We start from the raw sequence: 25,098 nt of genomic DNA, 5'->3' as shown, positions 1-25,098 counted from the left end.
ATTGTCACACTGCTCTAACAGTCAGGAAGTTTTTCCTGATGTCCAGCTGGAATCTGGCTTCCTGTAACTGGAGCCCGTTATTCCGTGTCCTGCACTCTGGGAGGATCAAGAAGAGATCCTGGCCCTCCTCTGTGTGACAACCTTTTAAGTACTTGACGGGTGCTATCATGTCTCCCCTCAATCTTCTCTTCTCCAGGCTAAACATGCCCAGTTCTTTCAGTCTCTCTTCATAGGGCTTTGTTTCCAGACCCCTGATCATCCTGGTTGCCCTCCTCTGAACACGCTCCAGCTTGTCTGCATCCTTCTTGAATTGTGGAGCCCAGAACTGGACGCAATACTCTAGATGAGACCTAACCAGGGCCGAATAGAGAGGAACCAGTACCTCACGTGATTTGGAAGCTATACTTCTATTAATGCAGCCCAAAATAGCATTGGCCTTTCTTGCAGCCATATTGCACTGTTGGCTCATATTCAGCTTGCAATCTACAACAATTCCAAGATCCTTCTCATTTGTAGTATTGCTGAACCCCAGGATCGTCCCTGTGTGTCCACATGATGCACAGGGGATCCCGGGATCAGGGAGTGTTGATCCCTCCCTTGTCCCGGGATAGTCCCTCCACTTTGGGCCCAGTTTTTCCGCAGTCTGAGGCTGAGCCCAAGACTGCAGACGTGTGGCCTGTTGCCGTGGGTCGACCCGGCTCTACGTGATTCCTCACGCAGAGCCGGGAGCGCTGCGCCCATCGGAAGTAGGGTGGGGGGAGAGGGGAAATTAAATTAGTTTTTTTAAAATTTTACTTTTTGGTGCTCATGCGCTCCTGTCGCTTTAAAAAAAATGGCGGGCACAACGCCTCTTCTCCTGAGGTCATCGCGCCTCACGTGTAAACGGAGGAGGGATCTCACGATAATCACATCGCGGGATCTCCCCTCCACTGTCATGGATTAAAAGGTAGGTCTAGCTAGGGCCACAACTTTACAGTCAAACCACAACAGTACAATCTTCAGTCCTGTTGGGTTGCCAACTTGCAACCTAGGATAGTGTACTTTTACTTTTAATGGTGCTGAGGTTGTTTAGGGTGACCATATGAAAAGGAGGACAGGGCTCCTGTATCTTTAACAGTTGTATTGAAAAGGAAATTTCTGCAGGTGTCATTTGTATATGTGGGGAACCTGGTGAAATTCCCTCTTCATCACAACAGTTAAAGCTGCAGGTGCCCTGCCTTCTTTTAAATCTGGTCACTCTAGTATAGCTCCTGCAATAGCTTCGGCTATTGGGCAGTATAGAAATGCAATAAATAAATAAATAAATAAATATGGGTCAAGCTTATCAAGCTATCCAACAAGCTTTCTTCCTGGTTTGGCCAGTTATCCTGAAATTCCTTCCTTTGACCAGAGCACTGTAATGGCAAAGCCTTCTGGGAAATGGGATTTTGTGATTGGCCATGCTCACCATGGCAGCCATTTTGTGTGGGCAACCCTCCCATTGCAGCCATTTTGGGAGAGCACCCAGAACACTCTCTCAAAATTCCAAATATACCAACTGGCTCAAAAAGTTGGGGACCCCCACCCTATCTGATATCCTTCATCTGACAAGTTCAGGATTTGCTGCAGGAGATAAAGGATGCCGCGCTAGAAACCTGGATTCTGTTTACATGTGTTATTGAACCTCCTCTGCTAGTATATTTACAAACTAGGAAAGTAGTTCTTTCCCTAAAAGGGTAAAGGCTCAATTGGAAGAAAAAGGGGTAAATCACAGAAGAAGGGCTGCGTATGTAAACTGTGCTCCTTCTGAATCTTTAATATATTATGCCAATTCACAAAGTTTGCAAATATTAGCTTATCTTGCACAATTTATTCCGTCCCTGCTAACCAAGCAACTTTGCAAAACACTGCTGCTCTTCCCTCAACCCAGCTCTGGGGATTTCATGAGGCCTTACCCATACTTTTTCCTACACACCTTCACAATCATAAGGACTAGAAATGTCTTTTTAAAAAAGAAAGAAAGGGAAATGAAAACTGATGTACTCAGGAAACTGGTTTCTATTTAGGTATTAAAAGTGCATTTTCTTGCAGTGTAATCATAAATATAATAAGCATAAATCATCTGGTATAGGGAAACAGAAAAATGGTTCGGCCATTTTTCAGGCCCTGTCTTTGGCAATGTGAGAAGTCTACTCAGAGGTAAGTGCCAGTGGGTTCAACGAGGCTTTCTCTCAAACAAGTAGCTATAGGTTTAAAGCCTTAATGTCACAGGAGTAGCTCCGAGAAGATCACAGTGGCTACTTCTCTAAGCTGGGTGCATTCGACAGACAGAATTCCCCCCCCCCCCACGGACATCACTGCTGCTATCATCCTTAAGCAGCTCCTCTGAGACTCTACTTGTGTGAGTAGACTGCTCATATGAGCAATTATTTGCGCAGCTAAGCTCTAAAAAATAAGACGTGATGTGGCTCAGACAAGGGAATGCACAAATCTCTACAATATGAAGAGGGAAAAATCACATGGCAAGGGTGCTTTTACTTGATGTGAAACAAAGAAATGCCATTCTGAAATGCTTCCTGTGACAGTTAAAGGCAACCAAAGATAGTCAAAGACGACACTGCCTCAAAAGATACGCTTCCCCCTCACGGTGTCCCAGATATATGGATTTGGGTCCCATTATATTGCTCAAGCAAGGCAGAGAATTGTGTGCTTGCAGCATGGCTGTACCTGAATCCAGGCCCGAATCCATGGTCCATGAGGCAAGCAGCCGGGGCTAGGGCGAAATGCAGCAGTTCCCTGTTGTAATGCAAAGTATTTTGGGGTAGTTTAATCTTGAATAGGCAAATAAGATCCATTTGCTTTACAAAAGACCCACTCCTGGTGGAGTTAAAAATTGTTGATATGGATCAAAGCTTTTCACTGTCTAGCTCCTTCCTATCTCTCCTCTCTCATCTCACACTATTGCCCCGCTCGTGCTCTTCGCTCCTCTGATGCCATGTTTCTCGCCTGCCCAAGGGTCTCTACTTCCCTTGCTCGGCTTCGTCCATTCTCTTCTGCTGCCCCTTATGCCTGGAACGCTCTTCCAGAACATTTGAGAACTACAAGTTCAATCGCAGCTTTTAAAGCTCAACTAAAAACTTTTCTTTTTCCTAAAGCTTTTAAAACTTGATGTTGTGCGGACTTTACACTGTTAGTTTTACCCTACCCTGTGCCTGCTTACCCTACCCTGTGCCTGTTGGCATTCTCTTCCCCTCCTTATTGTTTTACTATGATTTTATTAGATTGTAAGCCTATGCGGCAGGGCCTTGCTATTTACTGTTTTACTCTGTACAGCACCATGTACATTGATGGTGCTATATAAATAAATAATAATAATAATAATCAATACAAATGCCTCCATTTCTGGCCTGTCTTTGGAAGTGTGGCTATAGGGACTGTCATGATGAGTTCCTGCAGTTCAAAATTTACCACTACACAACTGGGGCAGAAGAGCAGGTTCCTCATATTTCTGGCCAATCCAGAAATTTCATACTGGTTTCCAGTCGTGGAGACTGGTGTTGTACACCCCTATTTCCTCCTCTGCCTGAAGAAAGCTCTGAGCACACAACTGTCCCCCTCCCCAGCATCAAGCTATGAACTTCATGCTCAATCCACGGAGCCCCTTATTGTATTGTATTTATATACCACCTTTTTTCGTCCAAGGAACTCAAAGAGACATATATAATCTTCCTCTTCTCCATTTTATCCTCACAAGAAGAACCCTGTGAGGTAGATTGGGCTGAGAGCCTATGACTGGCTGAAAGCTTCCATGGCCCAGTGGGGACTAGAACCTGGACCTCCTGACTCCCAGTCCAAAACTCTAGCCATTACACCATATTTATGATATGTTCTGGGGGGATTGTGTGGGCATATCTGCACAGATGCTTGAAAGGTTTTGATGTAAGTGGTGGTCCTCCTGCACACAGAGAAATTTACCCAGAACAAAGGATTTGGCCTGACTACCTAACATGTGTTTAAATGCACACCAGGTTATGCACAGGTCGATTTTGACATCTCTATAGAATAGATAAACCAGACCCGTCCATTCCACAGAGAACCGGTGGTGCTGAGGTTCACAGCTGAATTCCGAGTACGCCTGCACAAAAACTCCCACTTCAGACATGTGCACCAATACAGAATATGACACATTTAAAAGATACACAAAACATTTCATGATGACGCATACACACATAATATAATCAAACACACACACACAATGGCCACATTCTTACGCAAGCCTGGGCAAAATCATGTTCATTTAGGGTTGCTGCCAATATTGTAAAGCCACATCACTTAAAAAGCACACAAACGTCACCTATGAAGAGCTATATGTACATCAACCTGAATGTAAAGCACAGGGTTAAGACTACTCTATATATGGGCCCTCCCCATCTTCATAAGGAAGTGCGGTCTTCCCATGAGGTAAGAGAGGTCTCTTGTTAGAGAGGTCTTTACAAGTAATAGTCAGTTTCATGTAAGAATAGGTCTGTTGATGGGTATTAGCCATGGCAAGCCAAATGGAGCCTTCCTGGTCAGAGGAGGCATGCCTCAGTTAAATACAGGAGCCAAGCAACAATGCGTAATAATTACCCCATACCCTGTCTCGGAACTCACCAAAGCATTCAGCAGGTCACCACTGCTGGACGGAATTAATACCTTCTCCGATCCAGAAACATAGTTTTTTAAGTTCTGGTATGTTCTTATGGAATAAAAGCCCACACATTAACTGTTGCTTGCACACATTATACAAAGTGTGTGTGTGTGTGTGTGTGTGTGTGTGTGTGTGTGTGTGTGAAAAACTCAACAATGGAAGCAATTGGTCCTGTGTCTGTCACACCCACTCTCATGTACCCTGTATTCCACAGACACATTTTTATTACACACACATGTTCACAATCACACACATCTTTTCTCTCTCCCACAGGCGATGAAAACAATAGCATCCTTTTTTCATCTCACCCCCCCACACAACTACGCTCTCATACGCCCAGAGTTGCATGTACCAGGCTCGCACGCTTCCCATGTTCCACCATGACACCTGCTCAATGTCAACGTTGCAGCTCCTTGCACGCTCAGGCTGTGTGTGAGAAGGGAGGCCCCCAGACCCATTGTCTCTCCTGATTACACCCTTTCCCTCCAGTTCTCCATGACTCACAGACCAGCTACTAATTAAAACCAGGAAAGAAGCGGGGTGGGGGAGCAGGCAGGATTATTTTAGAACCGATGCTGACTTTGGAGGGCACCAGCCTCTCATCACCATAGAAACAAGGGCTTTTAAAAAAAGAAGTAACAACCCAATATCCCCCACCCTTGCCTGCATTTCCCCAGCCTATTTGTGCCCGTGCTAGGAATTCTCCCTCGTCACCTTTGGCTGGTCTTCTATGAAGAGAGCATCCTTACTTTTTACTAAAGCAACCTTATAAGCGGAGGATAGGGCAACTCCCATACCTTCAAATTATGTGACTTGAAATAATTGTGCAAATTAAGAGCCTCTGTGGATATCCAACGTGATTCAGCCACTCTGGTATGACCATGGAAGCTCTGAGGCACACAGGGCTCCATGTGAGCAATTGCATGCTGGGATCATTCCCAGGCTCTCTAGCGGAGGATGAAGTGTGCACATGCGCACACACTCTTGTGTAAAGCATCTTGTCTGTGTACTCTTTTATGGCTCTAGAGTGATTTTCCGCCCAATATTTGAGTTTGGGTTTCAATTTTGTATTTAATCAGGCTGCAGGAAATAGGATTGGGGATATCTGGTGGGGAAGTGGGGAGGTGTAACGACAAGGAGAAGATTCTAAGAGTCCACCAACCACAGGGGTGGGGGTGGGGTTTGCTACCCAATATGGCTTCTGTTGACTTGTTTACCAAATACATCACCATCTCCAGCTTTGGTAACATAAGAACTACCATCATCGTCATCATCATCATCATCATATATTTATTTGTTACAAACTTGTTACAAATTTGGTACAACACAAATAAAAACAACATAAAATACATACAACTAATTCAAACGTTTAAAACCAGCGCATCATTAAAAGCAGCACACCATTAAAAAGGCATCTTAAAATTCAACTAGGTAGGCCTGCCGGAAGAGATGGCTTTCTTAAATTCTGGAAGGCTGTTAAGTTGACGAATCTCTCCCGGCAAGCCATTCCACAAACTGGGAGCGGCAGAAGAAAAGGTCCTCTGGGTAATAGTGGCCAGCCTTGTTTTCATTGGCTGGAGTAAATCCTTCCCAGAGGACCTGAGTGTGCGGGGCGGATTGTACGGGAGAAGGCGATCCCGCAGGTAGCCTGGGCCCAAACCATGTAGGGCTTTAAAGGTGATAACCAACACTTTATACTTCGCCCAGAAACTAATTGGCAGCCAGTGAAGAGATTTTAAGACTGGTGTAATGTGGTCACCCCTAGGTGTACCAGTGACCAACCTGGCTGCCATATTTTGAACTAGTTGAAGTTTCCGGACTAGGCACAAAGGTAGCCCTATGTAGAGCACATTGCAGAATCCTAGGTGTATTCCTCCTGTTCTCTACCAATAACAAAAAACTGTGTGTTTTGTTTAAGTTTTGAGATAGATCTGGGTAACTGTTGGATTTTACACCTTCAAAGTGGAGAATCAGCCACTGTGCACTTCTTTACCCCATCAATCCTAGGTGTAACATGAAAGCTGCATCACACATAGTAAATAGAGTCTAATCCCCCAATCTGATGCCCTCCAGATGTTTTGGACTAGAACTTCCATCAGCCCCAACCAACATGGCCAAGCAGAATTGTAGCCCAAAACATCTGGAGGGCACTAGGTTGGGGAAGGCTGGTCTAATCCAATTAGTTCTGCGATCTCCTCCAACACTTCAACATAAGACTTTGTAGATTTTGTGGCTTCAGTATCAATCTGACCTTCTCTTCTTTTTATTTTTATTTTATTTATTACATTTGCTTAACACCTAGTATGATGAAGCATTCTGGAAACCTCAAAGGTTTGCTCACTATTTTGTGATGACTTGGTTGGTCCTAATAAAAATATTTATTGATTGCTTTTGAATTTTTTTCTTATGGATAAAGACAGTTTCCTTCCATTTTCCTTGGGAAACTGTTTTCTCCTTTCTCCTGGGGCCTCAGTGAATACCATGACAGAAAACAACATGTTTTTGTGGGTTAGATTTATACTCAAGGGCAAAGAATGCTTTTCTTGGAGAGGCTCAAAGAATAACTTTGCTTCAGAGAGCCTTAATGGATTGCCATTAACCTGGTGCTCTCCAGATGTGTTCAACTATAACTCCCAGTATCCCCCCTGCATTGGGAAGGCTGCCATAGTGGAAGAAAACTTTCTCCTAACTCAGTCTGGTTGCCTGAGGGGGCAATGTCATCCCTCACAAAGTGGACTGAAACTGCGGACCTTCCAGGATCTGAGGTTAAGCCCTGCTCTTTATGCCAAACAGCTCAATGTGCTCCTTGCCTGGCTCAATCTCACCCCTTTCCTGTCCCTACAGGAACTGCTTCCTCTTCCTGTCAGCATACTTTGGCCTAACCTTCGCTGCGGTTCACCCCTGCATCAGGGCTGTACCATTTAAGACCGTCGACGTGGTCTGATATGACAGAATAAAGCATATAGCAAAATAAATAAATCTAGAAATCCCTGCAAATAGAAAACTTGCATGTCACATGCAGGGAACATGTTTTGTATGAATGTTCTGTTTCATCATGCGAGCCCCCAGCTAGCTGCACTCCTAAACGGTATGCCCCAGACTCAGGTTGACTACCACCTGAAAACTGGGGATTCCGTTCAATAAAGCCTCACGAACTCTCCCGATTATTCTGTATTCCAGGGCCTAGAACTGCTCCAAGCAGGTAGCAGTTGGCTGGGCTGGCCTTCCTGCCCACCCCCACCAGCTCACTTTGACTCACCTGGATTGTTTCGTTGCTACACTATTCCTTGAATGGAACAAGTGCCTCTCCGATGTAAGGCTTGCTAGAGTCTGCTTAATGGAGGTTAATCTGTGGCAGAACCCGAGTTTTCCTGTCTTCACCCTTAGAAATATCCCTGCTGCCAGCTCCCTTTGTTAATAAGAATCCATTACAGTAAGGTCCCCATTGCTTAATATAGCTTGGCACCCTCTCAAACATCTCCTTCCTACCTGTCCCTTTTAGGAACCATACCTGCTGCTCTTGATGTGCAGCCAGGTAGGTGAGCATGGGGGGTGGGGTGGTTTGAGAGAGTGAGCAAGCAGAGACAATGGAATAGTAGCAGAGAGCAAAGTAGAGCTATCGGCGTGAGTCAAACAGCAGGGAGCTCTTGTTTCCCTGGCAGCCTTGTTCTCTTGGACGATCCATGGCCTTTCAAACCGCAGTGTGGATTCTTCTGCCACCCTGCTAAGCAGCTGGCAACCCACAATCACTGCTAATTGGCCTCCATGCAGGTACCTGATTCAAGCTTGCCTCCCTATTTATGGAGCCAACCAAGGAAGTGTTGCGCAGAGCTAAGGAGTAGGGCTGTGAAGAGACGTGCATGATGCGGGATAGGTGCCTCGGCTGGAGATGCTTTGGGACGCAGAGTGGAGAATCCAAGAGCAGCCAGGGCCTAGGAACCAGATAGGTGTAGGGATGGCAACTGGCCTCCCCCAAGATGGCACAGCTTCTGTGTTTGTTTTAAGAGTGGGTGAGATGGGTACCTGTCTTGCAGGAGCCACCACTAGGGTGGAAGATGCTAACGCTAGAAAAGGAGTCCTCAAGCTAAGACCAGGGGATGAAACACCTCCGGCCCTCAGCCAACCACATTTATTTAAAAGCTTCCTACTTCCCCCCAAATCACTAGGATGTAAGGAAAATAGCCCTGCCACAAAGCAGTATTCCGGCTTCCCTGAATCTATTGCAATTCTTGGTCATTGTAGAATGACCATATGGAAAGGAGGACAGGGCTCCTGCATCTGCAACAGTTGTATTGAAAAGGGAATTTCAGCAGGTGTTGTTTGTGTCACGCAGCACCTGGTGAAATTCCCTCTTCATCACAACAGTTAAAGCTGCAGGAGCTATACAAGGGTGACGAAAGAGGGCAGGGCTCCTGCAGCTTTAACTGTTGCGGTGAAGAGGGAATTTCACCAGGTGCTGCATGCAAACAAATGACACCTGCTGAAATTCCCTTTTCAATACAACTGTTAAAGATACAGGAGCCCTGTCCTCCTTTTCATATGGTCAGCCTACACAACAGGAGTCCTTATAGTGTCCCAAATAGCCACACACAATAGTGGGGCACGCCTCTCCAGAAGCAGCTGCAACTCAGCGTCGGGCTGAGGTTACCCTGAAAAACCAACTGCCCATGCACACGAAGGTGGCCGGTCTTTGCCACCTAAGCAAGAATTGTGGCGCTTGCCATGGAAACAGCTGTTGGGAAGTTGCTGGTGTGTATGTTTCTGGTTGCTATGGCAATGTTTCCTGGCAGCGGCCTGCACGTTGTCACTCCCCCTCCTCCGAACTGTCATCTCCCAACATCCCCCTCCCCTCCACCCCAACAATATCCTAGCAACCTGCCGCTACATTAGTCTTGTGGTTGGCATACCCAAGCACTCACTTAGTAACACCAGCCGCGCACTCGACCCGGGGATCTTGGCTCCCAGCTCTCACTCTCCCACTAACTCTAACCCTGTTGGCCCCGGAGTTGGGAATCATAATCGCAAATACCGAGGTGGGGTGGTGGGTTCCTATTTCATGTCTAATGCCTGGTCAGTGACAACAGCCCACTTCTCTCTCAAACAACCCAAGGCTTCTCATCTTCCAACTCAACCACCAACTCTCTGAGGATGGCGGCATGCAAAAGCGGCACGTTGGGACTCTATGTTTGTGGAAGCAGATGGGTGGAGACAATGACAATCAGGTGCTGCTAACAGCTCTCTCCCCTCCTCCACCAAGCATCACGGGAATATTATGTAATTGAAGGAGACATCAGTCTCTCTCTCTCTCTCTCTCTCTCTCTCTCTCTCTCTCTCTCTCTCTCTCTCTCTCTCTCTCACACACACACACACACACACACACACACAAACACACACACAATGTAGGGCTGGAGAGAGCGAGGAGGTGAGGGTTGTAGAGCTTGCCGAGAAGGAAAAATGGCACAAAAAGAAAATGAGAGGAGAAAGAGGGATAAATCATGGTACTGTGACCTTGGCTCTCATACCTAGAGTGACCATATGAAATGGAGGACAGGGCTCCTGTATCTTTAACAGTTGTATTGAAAAGGGAATTTCACATTGGTCTATATGGGGAACCTGGTGAATTTTCCTCTTCATCACAACAGTTAAAGCTGCAGGAGCCCTGCCCTCTTTTGTATCTGGTCACGCTAGTATATCTAGAGTGAGCAGACACAAAAGATAGGGTGACCATATGAAAAGGAGGACAGGGCTCCTGTATCTTTTAACAGTGGTATTGAAAAGGGAATTTCTGCAGGTGTCATTTGTATGTATGGGGAACCTGGTGAATTTTCCTCTTCATCGCAACAGTTAAAGCTGCAGGAGCCCTGCCCTCTTTTGTATCTGGTCACGCTAGTATATCTAGAGTGAGCAGACACAAAAGATAGGGTGACCATATGAAAAGGAGGACAGGGCTCCTGTATCTTTTAAAAGTGGTATTGAAAAGGGAATTTCTGCAGGTGTCATTTGTATATACGGGGAACCTGGTGAATTTTCCTCTTCATCACAACAGTTAAAGCTGCAGGAGCCCTGCCCTCTTTTGTATCTGGTCACGCTAGTATATCTAGAGTGAGCAGACACAAAAGATAGGGTGACCATATGAAAAGGAGGACAGGGCTCCTGTATCTTTTAACAGTGGTATTGAAAAGGGAATTTCTGCAGGTGTCATTTGTATGTATGGGGAACCTGGTGAATTTTCCTCTTCATCACAACAGTTAAAGCTGCAGGAGCCCTGCCCTCTTTTGTATCTGGTCACGCTAGTATATCTAGAGTGAGCAGACACATACCTCTTAACCCTAAGTACATAAGAACAGCAGGCTTTATACATGGTGGGAGATTGGTACTGACCAAAGAGTGTGTACTAGTTTCTCAGCCCACAATACGTTATCCACTGCTTCCTGTTCCTCATTCTGAGTGCTGGGAAATGGACAGATGAGGAGGTCAGGTCAGGCCTAAGGCTTGGCAAACCCTCCTAAGAGCCACTGGGCCTCAGCAGTTGCCTGTTTTTGCTGGATTTGGGCTCCAGCCAGCCAGCCTTGAAAAGCCCAAACTCTGCTCCAGACCGTGTAGAAATGCTGCCTCTTACCCCTCTAGAGTTGTAACCTGAACTCCTCCAAACATCCCCCTACTAGACATTTCCCCCACTCCAGATCCTTGGCAAAGTTCCCAGTAAGGACAGGCTTTTAGCTAATGATGCCGGCTCGGGCGTGTTGGCAGCCCATTAAACTGCTGTTCGAACATGCGCCGCTGGCACTCGGTAGATGCCAGTGCGTGACAGCCAAGACAGACCGATTACTTTCTCCCCTGCCTCAACATACTGGGCTCGATCCTTTGGGCAACAGCACCAGGAATCTCCTCAGAGCTTCCTGTTCTGCAGTAAAGTCACGTTGTGCAGCAGTGTTCTCACCAAACGCCACCGCAGCACAAAATGCTACCACTGCTTTCCCTGCAAACTCATCAGAAAGAACACAAGGCCAGACAAGCCGGATCGCAGCGTTCCAGAGTAGTCACCATTTGGGCCTAGCGCTCTCGTGACACAACAACCCTACAGTGAAACATGCCTTCTATCAAACCTCTGCCTCGCTGTGGTATTAGGAAAGGTGGTCCTTGCTTTGCCATAATATCCGGTTATAATCAGAAGCAGACTTGTTATGAGGCAAGGGTCAGGCAGCTGCCTTAGCCAGCAGATTTTGTGCCTGATTAAGGGTGGCAGTGGGAGACGGATAGATCTAACCCGGAAGACACGATCCATCAGGAAGGGAACTTCACCTGCCAAAACCTTATTGAAATGAACCAGAGCTGTGCAAGGGCAGTGTAGCATCCTGTTTCCTTAACCCGGGACTGTGGGCTCTGGGGTTGCTGTTTCTTTAAAATATTAACTATGGAATTTGTGGAACTGCTCCCATAAATACCCAGAAAACGGATACCATGGCCTAATCTTTCCCCCCCCTCCTCCTCCTCCCTCCCAATCCCCTTTCCTTTTGTGTCATGTCTTTTAGATTGTAAGCCTGTGGGCAGGGACTGTCAAGAAATACTTTTGTAAGCCGCCGTGAGAGCCCATTTTGGCTGAATGGCGGCATAAAAATCCTTAAATAAATAAATAAATAAATAATCTACACCAAGCAGGATATGAAAGTGATATACAAAAGGCAGGAGCCACACCAAGCAGGATGTAGCGGTATGAAAGCAGCATATGGTCTGTGTCAACGGGCCCCCAACAGTTGTCAGTGCACTTCAATACCGCTATAAAGCAGTCGTGTGGCTCCTGCCTTTTATAGACCGCTTCCATACCACTTTCATAGTGCAATATCCTGCTTGGTGTAGATTAGGCCAGCGTGAGCCAAAATGGAGCGGAAAAAACAAACTGCAAAAGCGTGTCTATGATGAATGGACTCAAAGGTACGATACCCCACCATGAGGCTGCCCCTATCTCAGGCAGCAGATGGGATGAGGGGGCAAAATGAGAGGGTCTTTGCACCTGCTCTCACACATCCACCAGCCCAGAAGTTAGGAAGGAAGTGCTGAAGCATTTATTCCTTCATTGGGAGGATTGAGTCGTTCCCTCTCTATTAGGGGGTCCGATCCACCCAACAGACAAAGCAGGAGCTGTGCCAACCACTTCCTTCCCAGGCCTACTCCCCGAGAAGGGATTTAAGTCCCCCTTCAACTCACTGCCCACCTGCCACCAACTCCTGTCGAAGGCAGGACTGAAGAAGTGAAGGCAGGGTTGAAGAAGCGCTCAACCGAAGTGATCCTTGTACTTCACATAGAGTTTCTCAGCAGTCAGGATGTCTGTGTCACTTCCTGGAAACCCTGTGTGAAGAGAAAGAGTGGTGGTCCTGCCTCCCCCTTCCTGTCCTGCTCCAGGTCCAGCCACTGCAACATAAGAACATAAAAATATAAAAAGAGCCATGCTGGATCAGACCATGGGCCCATCTAGTCCAGCATTCTGTTCATGCAGTGGCCAACCAGCTGTCGACAGGAGACCCCACAAGCAGGAGATGAGGGCAAAAGCCCCCTCCAGGCCATGTTCCCCAGTAACTGGTGTACATAGGTCTACTACATGCACAGGTGTCTTGCATGAAGTGAATAGCTTCAGGCTGGGGAATGCTTTGGTAAGCTCTCCCCACCCCACCGCCATCTTAAGTGGTAGCAGGCTGGGGTGGTAATTGGAAGAGGCACAAAGGTCCCCTCTGATAATGACTAAAGAGGATGCAGGGCATTGCCTGGGAAGAAGGAAGAGGGTGCAGCAAACCTTTGTCTCTCTTTAGCAAGGTACAATCTGCATAAGACCAAATTCTGGGAGCAGGGCACTGAAGAACGGTGAATTTCTGCAGCAGATGGTGTGAAAAACTGCCTCCCTGGAGGCACCCTAAGGAAATATGCTCCTGTCACACTGCAGATTCCTTGCAATGCTCTGTCACAATGCCTGAACTTTCTTTGACGAGATGAAGTCATGTGTCAGTCTGATCATGCTCTCCTGCCGTCGCACTGGGATACCGGTGTGTGTGTGCGTGTGTGTGTGTGTGTGTGTGCGCTGCTGCAGCATTGCAATAAAACATCCACAAATGGAAACGGCTCTGTGGAAGAACAATGCAGTGAGGCAAGCTCTTTGCAATCATGCTGCAATCAAAACATTACCAAGGAAGAGAGGAGAAGAGGCATCTCTCCTGCTACAACTCAGATCCAAACACTTTTTACCCTGTTCACTGCAGCCGTCTTCTCTAACCTGATGCTTGCCAGATGTTTTGGACTACACTCCCAGCATCCTACAGAATGAGGACAGGTAGCAAGGAGACTCAAACCAGATTTTATCTCAATGGCATGTTTGAATCCTTTGCTTGGGAATTCTCACTTCTTCTTCTTCTGTTTTGTTACAAAAGGAAGTCATGCGAGATCCAGATCAGGACCATGGTGCCCCCCTTGCTGTTTTTCCTGCTGAAAATCACCCCACCCATCCCATATCTGAGCTGGTTTTCCCCCCTGCTGCTGCTATTTTCTGCATATAGAAACTTTGGTGTGGTGGGGCGGAGGGTGCAATCCTGATCCAACCCCCCAAAAGATACAGGGAATCCCGTGTATGAGATTCAAACATACCATTAAAGTCCAACTTGGCCTTTAAAAGCTCCTTCGTTGCTTTCGTGGTAAAATATGTTGCAAAGTATTTATTTTCCCCAGCTCTTTAAAAGCAATTTTAATTCTGCTATCTGTTTTACACTGCTTTTATAATTGTGTGGTTTTTCACTTTTGGGGGGTGGGGATTCATTTTAATTGTTTTACTCTTTTTGCAAACTGCTCTGGGAATGCAAAAAAATATAATTATTATAAATATATCACTGTTTCCCAAACCTGCAAAATCTATTAGACCAAAAGCAGCAAGAGGACAAAAGAAAAGCGTGTGCGCACAACCACAGGAAGCAATGCCTCCCTAAGGCAACTCTTAAAAACGATAGTTCTGCTCTCTTCCACATTAGCCAGACCATATTTGAAGTAATGTGTCCAGTTCTGGATACCACATTTTAAGAAGGTCATTGACAAACTGGAGCACATCAGCCTGGAGAAAGGATGTCATGCAGAACTGGGCATGTTTAGCCTGGAGAAGAGAAGATTGAGGGGAGACATGATAGCACTCTTCAAAGGTTGTCACACAGAGGAGGGCCAGGATCTCTTCTCGATCATCCCAGAGTGCAGGACACGGAATAACGCGCTCAAGTTACAGGAAGCCAGATTTCTAGGGAGCTGTGGGAGGCTGTGGGCTCTCCCACACTAGAGGCATTCAAGAGGCAGCTGGACAACCATCTGTCAGGGATGCTTTAGGGTAGATTCCTGCATTGAGCAGGGGGTTGGACTCGATGGCCTTGTAGGCCCCTTCCAACTCTTCTATTCTATGATTCTATGATTCTATAAGATGGAGCAGACTTGGCCTCTCTTGCTTCAGAGGGCAGGACTAGAACCAGTGGGTGGAAATGGCAGGGAAGCAGATTTCAGCTAAACATCCCAGCGATGGGGACTGCTCAGTAGTGGGACAGATCGCCTCGGGAAGTGATGGACTCCCATTCATTAGAGGAATTTCAGTAGAGGCTGGACAGCTACCTGTCAAGGTTACTGTAGCTGCACCTTGCAATGCAGAGCCTGCACTCAGCAGAGGTTTGGAATAGATTATTCAGAGGCACCATCCAACCTTGTGATTCCATAATTGTAGGTGAAGGAAGACATAATGGGTTGTCATTGTGTTCACACACAATGACAACCCATCAAAACAGACTCCGGGTCCCAGCAACTGCTCCCCGTATATGTATGTATGTATTTCAATTCTGGCTTTTGGGGAATGAAACAAGCAGGAGTTCCAGGCTCAGACATCACGCTGAACAAACCAGGGAGGGATCTTCCCTGAGCTCAAGCCGCAGTGAATAGCACGCCGGCTCCTTCATAACAACCCATGGTTTTAAAAACAACAACCCCGGATTATTGTTGCATGCAAACTGGGCCAAATTTTTAGGACAGTGGTCCACTCTGTAAGAGACATCACCATGTTCAATGTAAACATCCCTTGTCTCTTGAGAATCAAGCAGGGGAGGGGTGGGGAATGAGGAAATGGCTGACTAACCCCTCATGTCGTCACCTCTTCCCTGTCTCCCCGCTCCCCCAGGTTTACCAAAGAAGTTGTCCTTAAAAAAATGGGATCTTTTTTGTGTGTGCAATGATTAAGGTGACAAATTTACAGATAAATCTATGAATATTAGTGTGGCACTTTCAAAAATAAAAAAGGCAGACAGCCCTGCCTAAAGCATGGTGAGAAGGTCTGACAGCTGAGCGCACAATCAGTTTGCTGGTGTGTAGGTCTGTCATTTCTGTTGCAAAGCCAGACTCACCCTTTAGCTGAGGGATCAGGCCCCCATCTATACGACCACGGGATTGCTCCTCATTGAATATAAACCCGAATTTTCGTAGATTCGAATCTACGCAAAGAGCGTCACACTGCAGCAGTTATTAATGCGCACATACGCAGCTACGGAATGCTAAAGCTTTATCTGCAGAGCTCCACAGCTTCATATAAGAGGAAAACCGAGGGGGGAAAGGAACGAGGCAGCAGACAAGGATGTGAGCGGGGGACTGAACACGTCTCCTCCCTCTTGCTGCCTGTTCCCCCCCCCCCTTTGTTTTAATTTTAAAAGCTCTCTCTGCGGACCTCCGCAGATTCATATAATTCAACATGAAAACAGCCGGAGGACGCGATAGGTGGGAAACTGGCCAATCCCTTTGTCCTGCCCTCAAAGTTACACCTACATTTCAAGATGCGATTTAACTCCCCCAAGGACACATAACTATAATGTGGTGCAAACTCGAAGGTTGATCGAAAAGTCATGGTAAATCGCAACTACGAATATGGGCATTATCGGGTTAAAAACCCAGCGCTGTGACCAATGGCCGGCTGCGTCATGTGTCCTGAAACGTGAATCTGCGCATTTAGGTCGGGGCAAAGAAGCTGTATAGACATCCCCCTGGTGTGTCAGCGCTCTTTTTATGTTAATCTTATGTCCTTCTCCAGCCTTAGCGAGCTGCTTCAGATGTAGAAGACCTGAGTACTAATCCCTGCTTGCTGAGCCATGAACCTCACAACAGGGCTTGAAAGCAAGTTTCCCTATGTCAGGGGGGCAGCATCCTTCCCAGGACTAATATACATAAAACAGGATGAGGGAATACTGTCCCATCCTGATCCCTGGCAATAAAAGGCTGCACTCCTACACATACCTGTCTGCAAGTACGTCCCGCTGAACTCAATATGACTTCCTTCTGTGTAGACACACACAGACATTGTGCTCTAAATGAATACATGCTGGGAGATATGTTTTGGACTTTGATTCCCATCAGCCCCAGACAGCATGGCCAATGGCTGGGAATGCTGGGAAATGTAGTCCAAACATATCTGGAAGGCACCAGGTTGAGATAAGCTGGTAGTGCGAAGCAGGAAGTGGGGAGGACAGAGGCAGGCGCCCATCATGACGCAAGAGGAGAAGGCGGCAAATGGGAGGCAGGCAGAAATGACCCATGGAACACAACCCAGTGGGAAATCCTCATACACAAGCCCTTGTCCAAGCTGGAGCCCTCCAGATGTTTTGGAATGCAACTCCCATCATCCCTGACTACTAGTCATGCTAGCTAGGACTGATGGGCGGTGTAGGCCAAGCTGAGGAAGGCTACCCTACTGAAATGAAGAGCAGCTGGACAAGGCCACTACGGTGTTCTGGGGCAGCTATTCTTTGTTTCTGTGGGGCGTGCGCGCGAGGCCTTTTCAGTGGATGGTGTCCCATGCCGATCAATGGGGTGACTGGCGGGGTGGGGGAAGCCATTTGGGATTTCTGTCTCGGGCACCAAAACGTCTCAAGCCAACTCTTTGCCTGGGGCCGGAGAGGGGAGGATTTCCCAGAAGGGCTTTCAGCCAGCGTGGGGGAGAGAGGAGCCTGGTGGTGCTGCCATTGCTGCGCCACCGAGGGATGATCCTTCTGGTCCATCTAGACAAGCTGTGATCAGCGCAGGGAGTCTACATATGGACTGCGGGTGGGAAGTGCACTGACTCAGCGCACCTGTCACATGCAAAACCCTCCATCTGGAAGCAACTTAATATATAGAAGAGAGAGAGAGGCTGCCGTCGCAAAGAATGCACCACCAGCTCAGGAGATCCTTGCTAAACTCTCCTTCAAACACAGCCACTCACACTCTCTGCAAGCCCATCTCAGCTATAAACATGTGTCAGTCCTATGATGCTTCTTAACTGTCATGGTCCCCCCCCCCCCACCAACCTGGGGAACTGCAGTTTGCGAAGGATGCTGGCTATATACCCCTGCCCACAGATTACAATTTCTAAGGCCCCTGGAATAACGAAGAAGCCTGGTGTAGAGCAGTACTTACAAACTACTTCTGAATCCATCTATTCGTTTCAGAGGCTGGACCAGCCTTCCCCAACCTGGAGCCCTCTGTGGGGGGAGTGTCTATATGATGCCGCATCGGTATGTGATATCCTCAAAACCCCGCAGCATCACTGCTGCAAGGCATAAACAATAAAGTTAGATGGCAGGAGTGAGCACAGGCTATCCGGCCAGAAAAACCGCAGCGCCAACGGCCCCTGCTCTTACCCGATTCGGCCAGTTGGATAACCCGAACCAAGGCCACCACTGACACACACAGAAACAACGTGGTGACCTTGGAAGAAAGGGGGAAGTCACAGTAAATAGGCACATTCAAAAAGCGGAGTTTCAGCAGGAAAAGCAAGTTAGCAGCTGCATCATATAAACAACGCAGTGCCACTGCGCAGCCATGGCTGGGTAAATAGGGTGTATTACCCCAAAATATTTTGAACTACAACTCCTATCATCTCTGACCATTGGCCATATTGACTGAGCTTGATAGGAGGTAGATGTCCAAAACTTCTGGACAGCAACAGGTTGGGAAAGGCTGCCCTGGACTCTCTCCACACCAGAAAATCTGATTTCTTGAACTCTCCAGACCTTATTCCGCAAACGCTAGGCATTTAATACAGAATCCTTTATTCCTACCAAGAATTACCGTATTTCTTCAATTCTAAGACACACTTTTCCCCCCATATAAACATCTCTAAAAATGGGGTGCGTCTTAGAATCGCGGGTCGTTTATTATTTCTTGGAATCAAAGCTTTTTTTCTGTTGGTGGTACTGAAATTAGTGTGCGTCTTACAATCGATGGCGTCTTAGAATCGAAGAAATACAGTACTAAATGTTACGTCCATACTCCAGGAAATAAAGCCAGACTGCTCACTTGAGGGAATGGTATTAAAGGCAAAACTGAAGTACTTTGGCCACGTAATGAGAAGACAGGAGACCCTGGAGAAGAGGCTGATGCTAGGGAAAGTGGAAGGCAAAAGGAAGAGGGGCCGACCAAGGGCAAGATGGATGGAGGATATTCTGGAGGTGACAGACTTGACCTTGGGGGAGCTAGGGGTGGCGACGGCCGACAGAAAGCTCTGGCATGGGCTGGTCCATGAAGTCACGAAGAGTCGGAAGCGACTGAACGAATAAACAACACCATATTGAACCTTCACAAGGGAAGAGTAACATATTTGAGCCATCCTGAATATAATGAAAGGAAATGAGAGAGATTTCTTAGCTGCCAGCTCTTACCTGTGAAGTCCTTTAGGAATCTAGAGTTTAGGAACTCTGGTGAGAGCCATGCCATGATCCTGCTCCCCTACCAGAACTGGAGAAAGGCAGTATTGGCTTTCTTGGCTTCTCTGCCCCCATTCCACAACTCACTCACTCCCACCCCACCCAACTCCTTAACTTGCTTGGTCATGGAAATATATTATTATTATTATTATTATTATTATTATTATTATTATTATTATTATTATTTATATAGCACCATTAATGTACATGGTGCTGTACAGAGTAAAACAATAAATAGCAAGACCCTGCCGCATAGGCTTACATTCTATAAACACAGACACACTCACACGAAGACAGAGTTCCTTCTCAAATTCGGCAATAGAATCCAAGAGCCCAGCGACAACCTCTCTATCTCTGCTTCAATCTGCAAGAATTCATTCCCTTGACTAAGCTTGGAATAGCAAGAAATGTTTTCCCCTAGCTAATCAGGAAAGTAATTACCGCACTTATCCATGCATGCACGCATACTGCAAATGCACACACACACTCTTCTGTGTGGATGAAGCTGATATAACTTGGAACTAGACATCCCAGATGTATTTCTCTTGTCCAAAGTCTAGCAATTTATTCACTAATACGATTGGTCTTTCAAGTACTTGAAGACCCTCACCCACCAGAGGATCAGGTCTTATGGGACATGTAGCACAGATGCATGATGAAGGGCAGACTCGGGCGCAAAGGTCTTACAATCTAGGGGAATTTCCAGACGAGGCTTTTATTGTGCAATTGCCCTGTGCTATTCACGGAATTTTACTGGGGATCCAGATGACACTGTCTTCCATTTGTAACTCTCCAGTGTTTTTCCACTACTTCTTCCATCCTTATTTTTTTACTAGGAAAACAATCCTGTTATGGATGGAAAGATGGAAAAACCTGCACAATGCTTTTTGAACAGTGGTCCTTCAACTGGAAGCACCTTGGATATATAAAGGCTCCCCCACTCCCAAGAGCAGATATTAAGTCATAAAATAATGAAGTTATCTGCATGACTAAGGAAGCAGCGAACTGAAGAATCAGATCTTGGTGCTTTGAGTACCGGAAGACCCTTTAGCTTCCATGCTGGTAATTCAAAAGGCCTTTCCTCCATATTATGAGCGACTCGTAAAACTGGCAACTGAAATTGTCACTGCTATGCAACGCTCCACCTGTAAACCTCCCGAGGGAATATTCTTTTTTGTCAGCACTAGCCAAAACAAAACAGCTCTTACGAAACCAAACTGCAGCTGGGAAAATACAGACATAATCCGAAAGCCACAGGGATAATGTTACCAAAACCCTTTATGGTACAAAAGAATTTCATGTCACTGGAAGAGCAAACAGAGAGCGGATGAAAAGAAATGCCTACAGACCACAATCCCCCTACTCTTTATATCATGCTTCCTTTCTACCCCTCCCTCCACCACCTTGGGCTGTAGTACCTAGTAGTTACAGCCGGCATTCCTGCTCTTTTTGCAACAGTGTTGCCTGCTAGTATAGGTGTAGCCAACATGGAATCCCAGACTCTGTATAATTTGATTGGCACATCCGTTTTCCAACTGGATATGACTATATCAGCAGCGACCAATCGCAGGCAAAAAGAGCATACCACATTAAGATGCACAGGTAAAGCAACCCACCTCATGGGAAGTGAAGTGTAGTGTAGTGTAGTGATTAGATTAGATTCAAAGAAAACTGGGTTCAGCTCCTCATTCGGCCACTAGTGGTGACTGGGTAGCCTTGGGCCAGTCACTCTCATTCAATCTAATCTATCTCATAAAGATGTTTCAGGTACAAAATGGCAGGTGGAGGGAACAGATCCCTGCATGCCAAGCCTGAGAAAGGGTGGGGTAAAAATGTGATAAATGAACAAAAATGGCCCCATAACCCAAATGGCAGCCTTCAAAGGCTAACTGGAAATTAGGGCTGTGTTTTTTCAACTATTTTTTTTTAAATTCTATGCTAGCCATTAACCACTCCCCGCCCACCTATACAGAAGTAGGAATAGAATAAAAGAGTTCTTTCTAGCCCCACTTGTCAAATGTCCCTACTTGTCACCATTCCACACACCACTTTTTATCAGGGATAGATTAGATTGGATAGAAAATTCCCCCGTACCTCCTTCCCAAGTCCTTAGTGTACCCCAGTCCTGCACAACTTGTGACTCACAAAGCTGAACCCAGTCCGCCAGCCACATTACGTCCGCCATTGCTAACTGGCATAGTAGGGTATCTCCTGAGGGGGGTTGCATGGTCTAGACCACCTAGTGCCAACCAGAGCTCCTGAATCCAGCTGCTGACACCAGGTCAGCTTGCACCCTTCACAGCCCTGACTATTCCACTCAATGGGCCAGTTTGCAAAATCATTGCAGGCTAAACAAGCCACGGTGGCTTATTTAAGCCACGGTGTGTGCTGGGTGTGATTTGCAGAACCATCCATTTGGGTACAGCTTGTCATGTCATCCGAACCTGGGCAGCATGGATTGTTTCAGGAGAAATAATCCTCAAGTGACCCAACAACACTCATGGGTTATTTGAGGGATGTTTCCCCTTCAAAAAAGCCATGTCACATGGGTTTGGATGACACACCAAGCCACACCCAGGCAGATAATTAGGGAAATGGTGCCCAGCGTGCAACAAGGCTAAAACAAGTCACTGTGGCTTGTCCGAAATAGGTCTAGGACCTCTGCTTTTCTCTCATTCATAGTGCCCCATGTTGTGATTTGTCTGGCAGCCTCAAGGGGCACATGGGAAGAGGCAGCGAATCAAAATGGAGCAAAAATCAAGTCAGGAGACACACGAAATGTGACAGGCGGCTGGTGGTGGCAAGGAGGAGCAAATGGCCTTCCTCCTCACTACAGAAATGGGCTGGATGGCCTAGGACTCTCTCCTCGCCAGCAACAGAAACATTGTTGTGATGCTGGTGGTGGTAGTCCCAGCTGGTGCTGTGAGAGGAGGAGTGAACCCCAGGCTGGCTAGTCCACGCACATGGACCGGCCAAATTCTAAACCTGTGAGCAGAGACCATGGTTTATTATTTGTTCAATACAGAACAAGAGTAGGTGCTTGATGAATATGCATTATGACTACAGGAGTTTGACCTAAACCAAAATACACTTTCTTAACCATCCCACATCCTACTGTGCCCCATCTCTGTCCTGCCCAACAGTTGCCACACCGTATGTTCAGTCCAAGCCACATATAGGGATTAATTACTTCTCCATGGAGGAAGAGACCCAAACTCAGAAATGTATCCAGGGATGACCACACATAACAAACCGCGCAGGGCTCTGGGTGGGAAGGGGGCAACGGGGCAGAGGGACAGGGGACAGGGGCAGAGTGGGGAATCTAATTTCAAGAGCTATAGGGAATGGGCGGAAGACAGGGAAAGAATTTTTATTTTTATTTATTTTTAAATGCGACTGACCTGACTGTTCTTGAATTTTCCCCATCCGACCTGCAAAGCAAAGAGACAGAAATGGTCAGCAGGGTTAAGATTAGAGTAATTGTCCAGGTTAAGGGTTGGTGTGGAGGTTTGGAAGAGGCACGCTTAGCAGGACAAAGCGTTAAACAGTTTTAAGAGGTGAATTAGGATATGACGGAAGAAACAGGCTGTCGAAGATGGTAGGACTTTTGTCTTTGTTTAGGATTCACCCAACAGTTTTAAAACTGGCGTCCTTTGGAAACAGATTAGAGTTGCATGGAAACACCCTGACCCTGATGGTAGCCCTCAATCCCTACCAATGCTGAGCTGAAAGAAGGGACCTCTTTTTGTGAAAGGTATCCAGGGAAGACCGCACAGAACAAACCACGCAGGGCTCTGCCTGGGGAGGGGGCAATTGGGCGAACCCAAAGAGAAACATTTTTTTTTACCTCATTTAAGCAACAACCCTATGCATGTATTTAGACAGAAAAAAAGACCTACCACTTCCAGCATGCCCCATCCTTATCAAAGCAACTGCAGCTCAACGTACAATGTGGTCCCTCGGCACTTTGCAGCGAGAAAGGGCAGGCAGGGCAGGTGAGCTGCTTTCACCCACCCACACCCATCCCAGTGTACCTAGGCGCGGGGCACCATCTCGCCCACCCAGCCGAAGCGAAACCAGGACGCTGGGGTGGGCGGCTTCGGAACAGCATGCCCGGCTGGAAGCTGCTCTGGGAGAGCGACTTCCAGGCGTGCCGTTCCGAAGCTGCCTGCCCCCCCCCCTCTGCTCCACTCTTCAGAACAGAGCGCCTGGAAGCCACCCTCTTAGAACCGCTGTGGGAGAGGGGCTTCCGGGTGCGGTGTTTGGTGCCCCCCTTACCTTGGCGCTCTAGGCGGCCGCCTGAGTGGCCTCAATGGTAGCACCAGCCCTGAGGGCAGGATCACAATTTCACTGCGAAAGGCCATCCCCCTCCCTTGCCCGAGGAGCACTTGGACTCTAAACTTTAGAGAAAACATTTGCGGGCGTGGGGCCCCCTCGGAACACCCGTGAAAATGAACATGACAATGGTGCTACAAAATCTAAGTCCATGAAAACATGGCTGTGCCTTATTCCCTGCAACAAATCCCAAACTGGGATTGTCCTAGCCATGTTCTACTCTCTATTCAAACCGTTCTATTCCACCACCCCCAAAGGCTGATCTGGTCCTTCCATGGCTGTCTTATGCCTGGACATCTGGCCTCTCCAACAAACCCACAGAATGTGTCTAGTGTTAAGAGATGTTTTGTTTTTATCAGTGAAGCAAACACTCTGGGGGATATAACAGTATCTGGGCAGTATCACAAGATGATAAGAAAGTCAAATGGGAGGCTGATGTCTGTATCACGGTGCAGATCTCAACCTCGAGTGAGCCGGCACTGAACATTACACTCACAAGCAAGTAGTCAGGAATGTTTTTGTTTGGGGTGGGGATGAAGTGTACCAGGCCTGGGGAGAGAAGTGGGGACTAGATTTTAAGTCAACATAGAAAGAAAAGGCTAGCAATGTAATTACCTGGTTCGAGATACGAATCGGTCCCGCTCAAAACGCTAGGGCACCTATATTACAAATCAAGCACCATTTCCCCCCATAGCTCTGGTCCTCTTCCACGTATTGAGACATGTGTGGCCAGCAGGCCAAGTGCCCAACACCAACGGCTTTAGGGGTGCATATGCAGAAGTTCTTTATCAGTGCAAGCTCCAGATTTTCATGGGTCCTTGGGTAAAACACCCTCAAGAGGCCTTCTCCTTTATGAGTCTGCCTTTTACTACTCTTGTTGCCAGTTCATCCTCCTACTCCTCATCATTGCTACCACCTGCTTGGTTGCAAGGGTGAAGAGGAGACGCAGGCCTAGTGGGTTCTAATCAGTGGGCCCCTGGCTGGGGTGTCGGCCCTTGGTAAGTGCCCAACCCTGCCAACCCCTAACGCTAGCCCTGAATGTCATCACACTCACAACTCATTGAATGCTGTGAAACTGCTTGAACTACAACGCCAGCTATTTTGCAGGTACACATGTAGAAGTCATTTAATAATAACTGCTTATTCCCAACAAAATTCAAGTTGGTTGCCATGAACCTCATGACCACATCATTTATTTATTTATTTATTTATTTATTTATTTATTACATTTATATACCGCCCCACAGCCGAAGCTCTCTGGGCGGTTTACAACAATTAAAAATAGTAAACATTAAAAGTATACAAAAATTTAAAAAACATAAAAACAGTATAAAAACAACAGTATCCATTTAAAAACAACAA

The 25,098-nt window shown here is 46.9% G+C and overlaps 1 protein-coding gene across 1 annotated transcript in view; it reads right to left on the bottom strand.

Moving 5' to 3' along the window:
* IQSEC2 (IQ motif and Sec7 domain ArfGEF 2) overlaps positions 1–25,098 on the bottom strand; it is a 185,415-nt gene that overhangs the window by 131,737 nt on the left and 28,580 nt on the right. Inside the window, 1 exon segment of the mRNA XM_063119176.1 lies at positions 22,803–22,832. Coding sequence (XP_062975246.1) covers positions 22,803–22,832 — 30 coding nt within the window.

This window comes from Elgaria multicarinata, chromosome 3 (genome assembly GCF_023053635.1).
Source record: "Elgaria multicarinata webbii isolate HBS135686 ecotype San Diego chromosome 3, rElgMul1.1.pri, whole genome shotgun sequence".
Classification (NCBI taxonomy): Eukaryota; Metazoa; Chordata; class Lepidosauria; order Squamata; family Anguidae; genus Elgaria; species Elgaria multicarinata.
The sequence above is the reverse complement of the archived record's forward strand: the minus strand, read 5'-3'. Positions and strand labels throughout refer to the sequence as shown.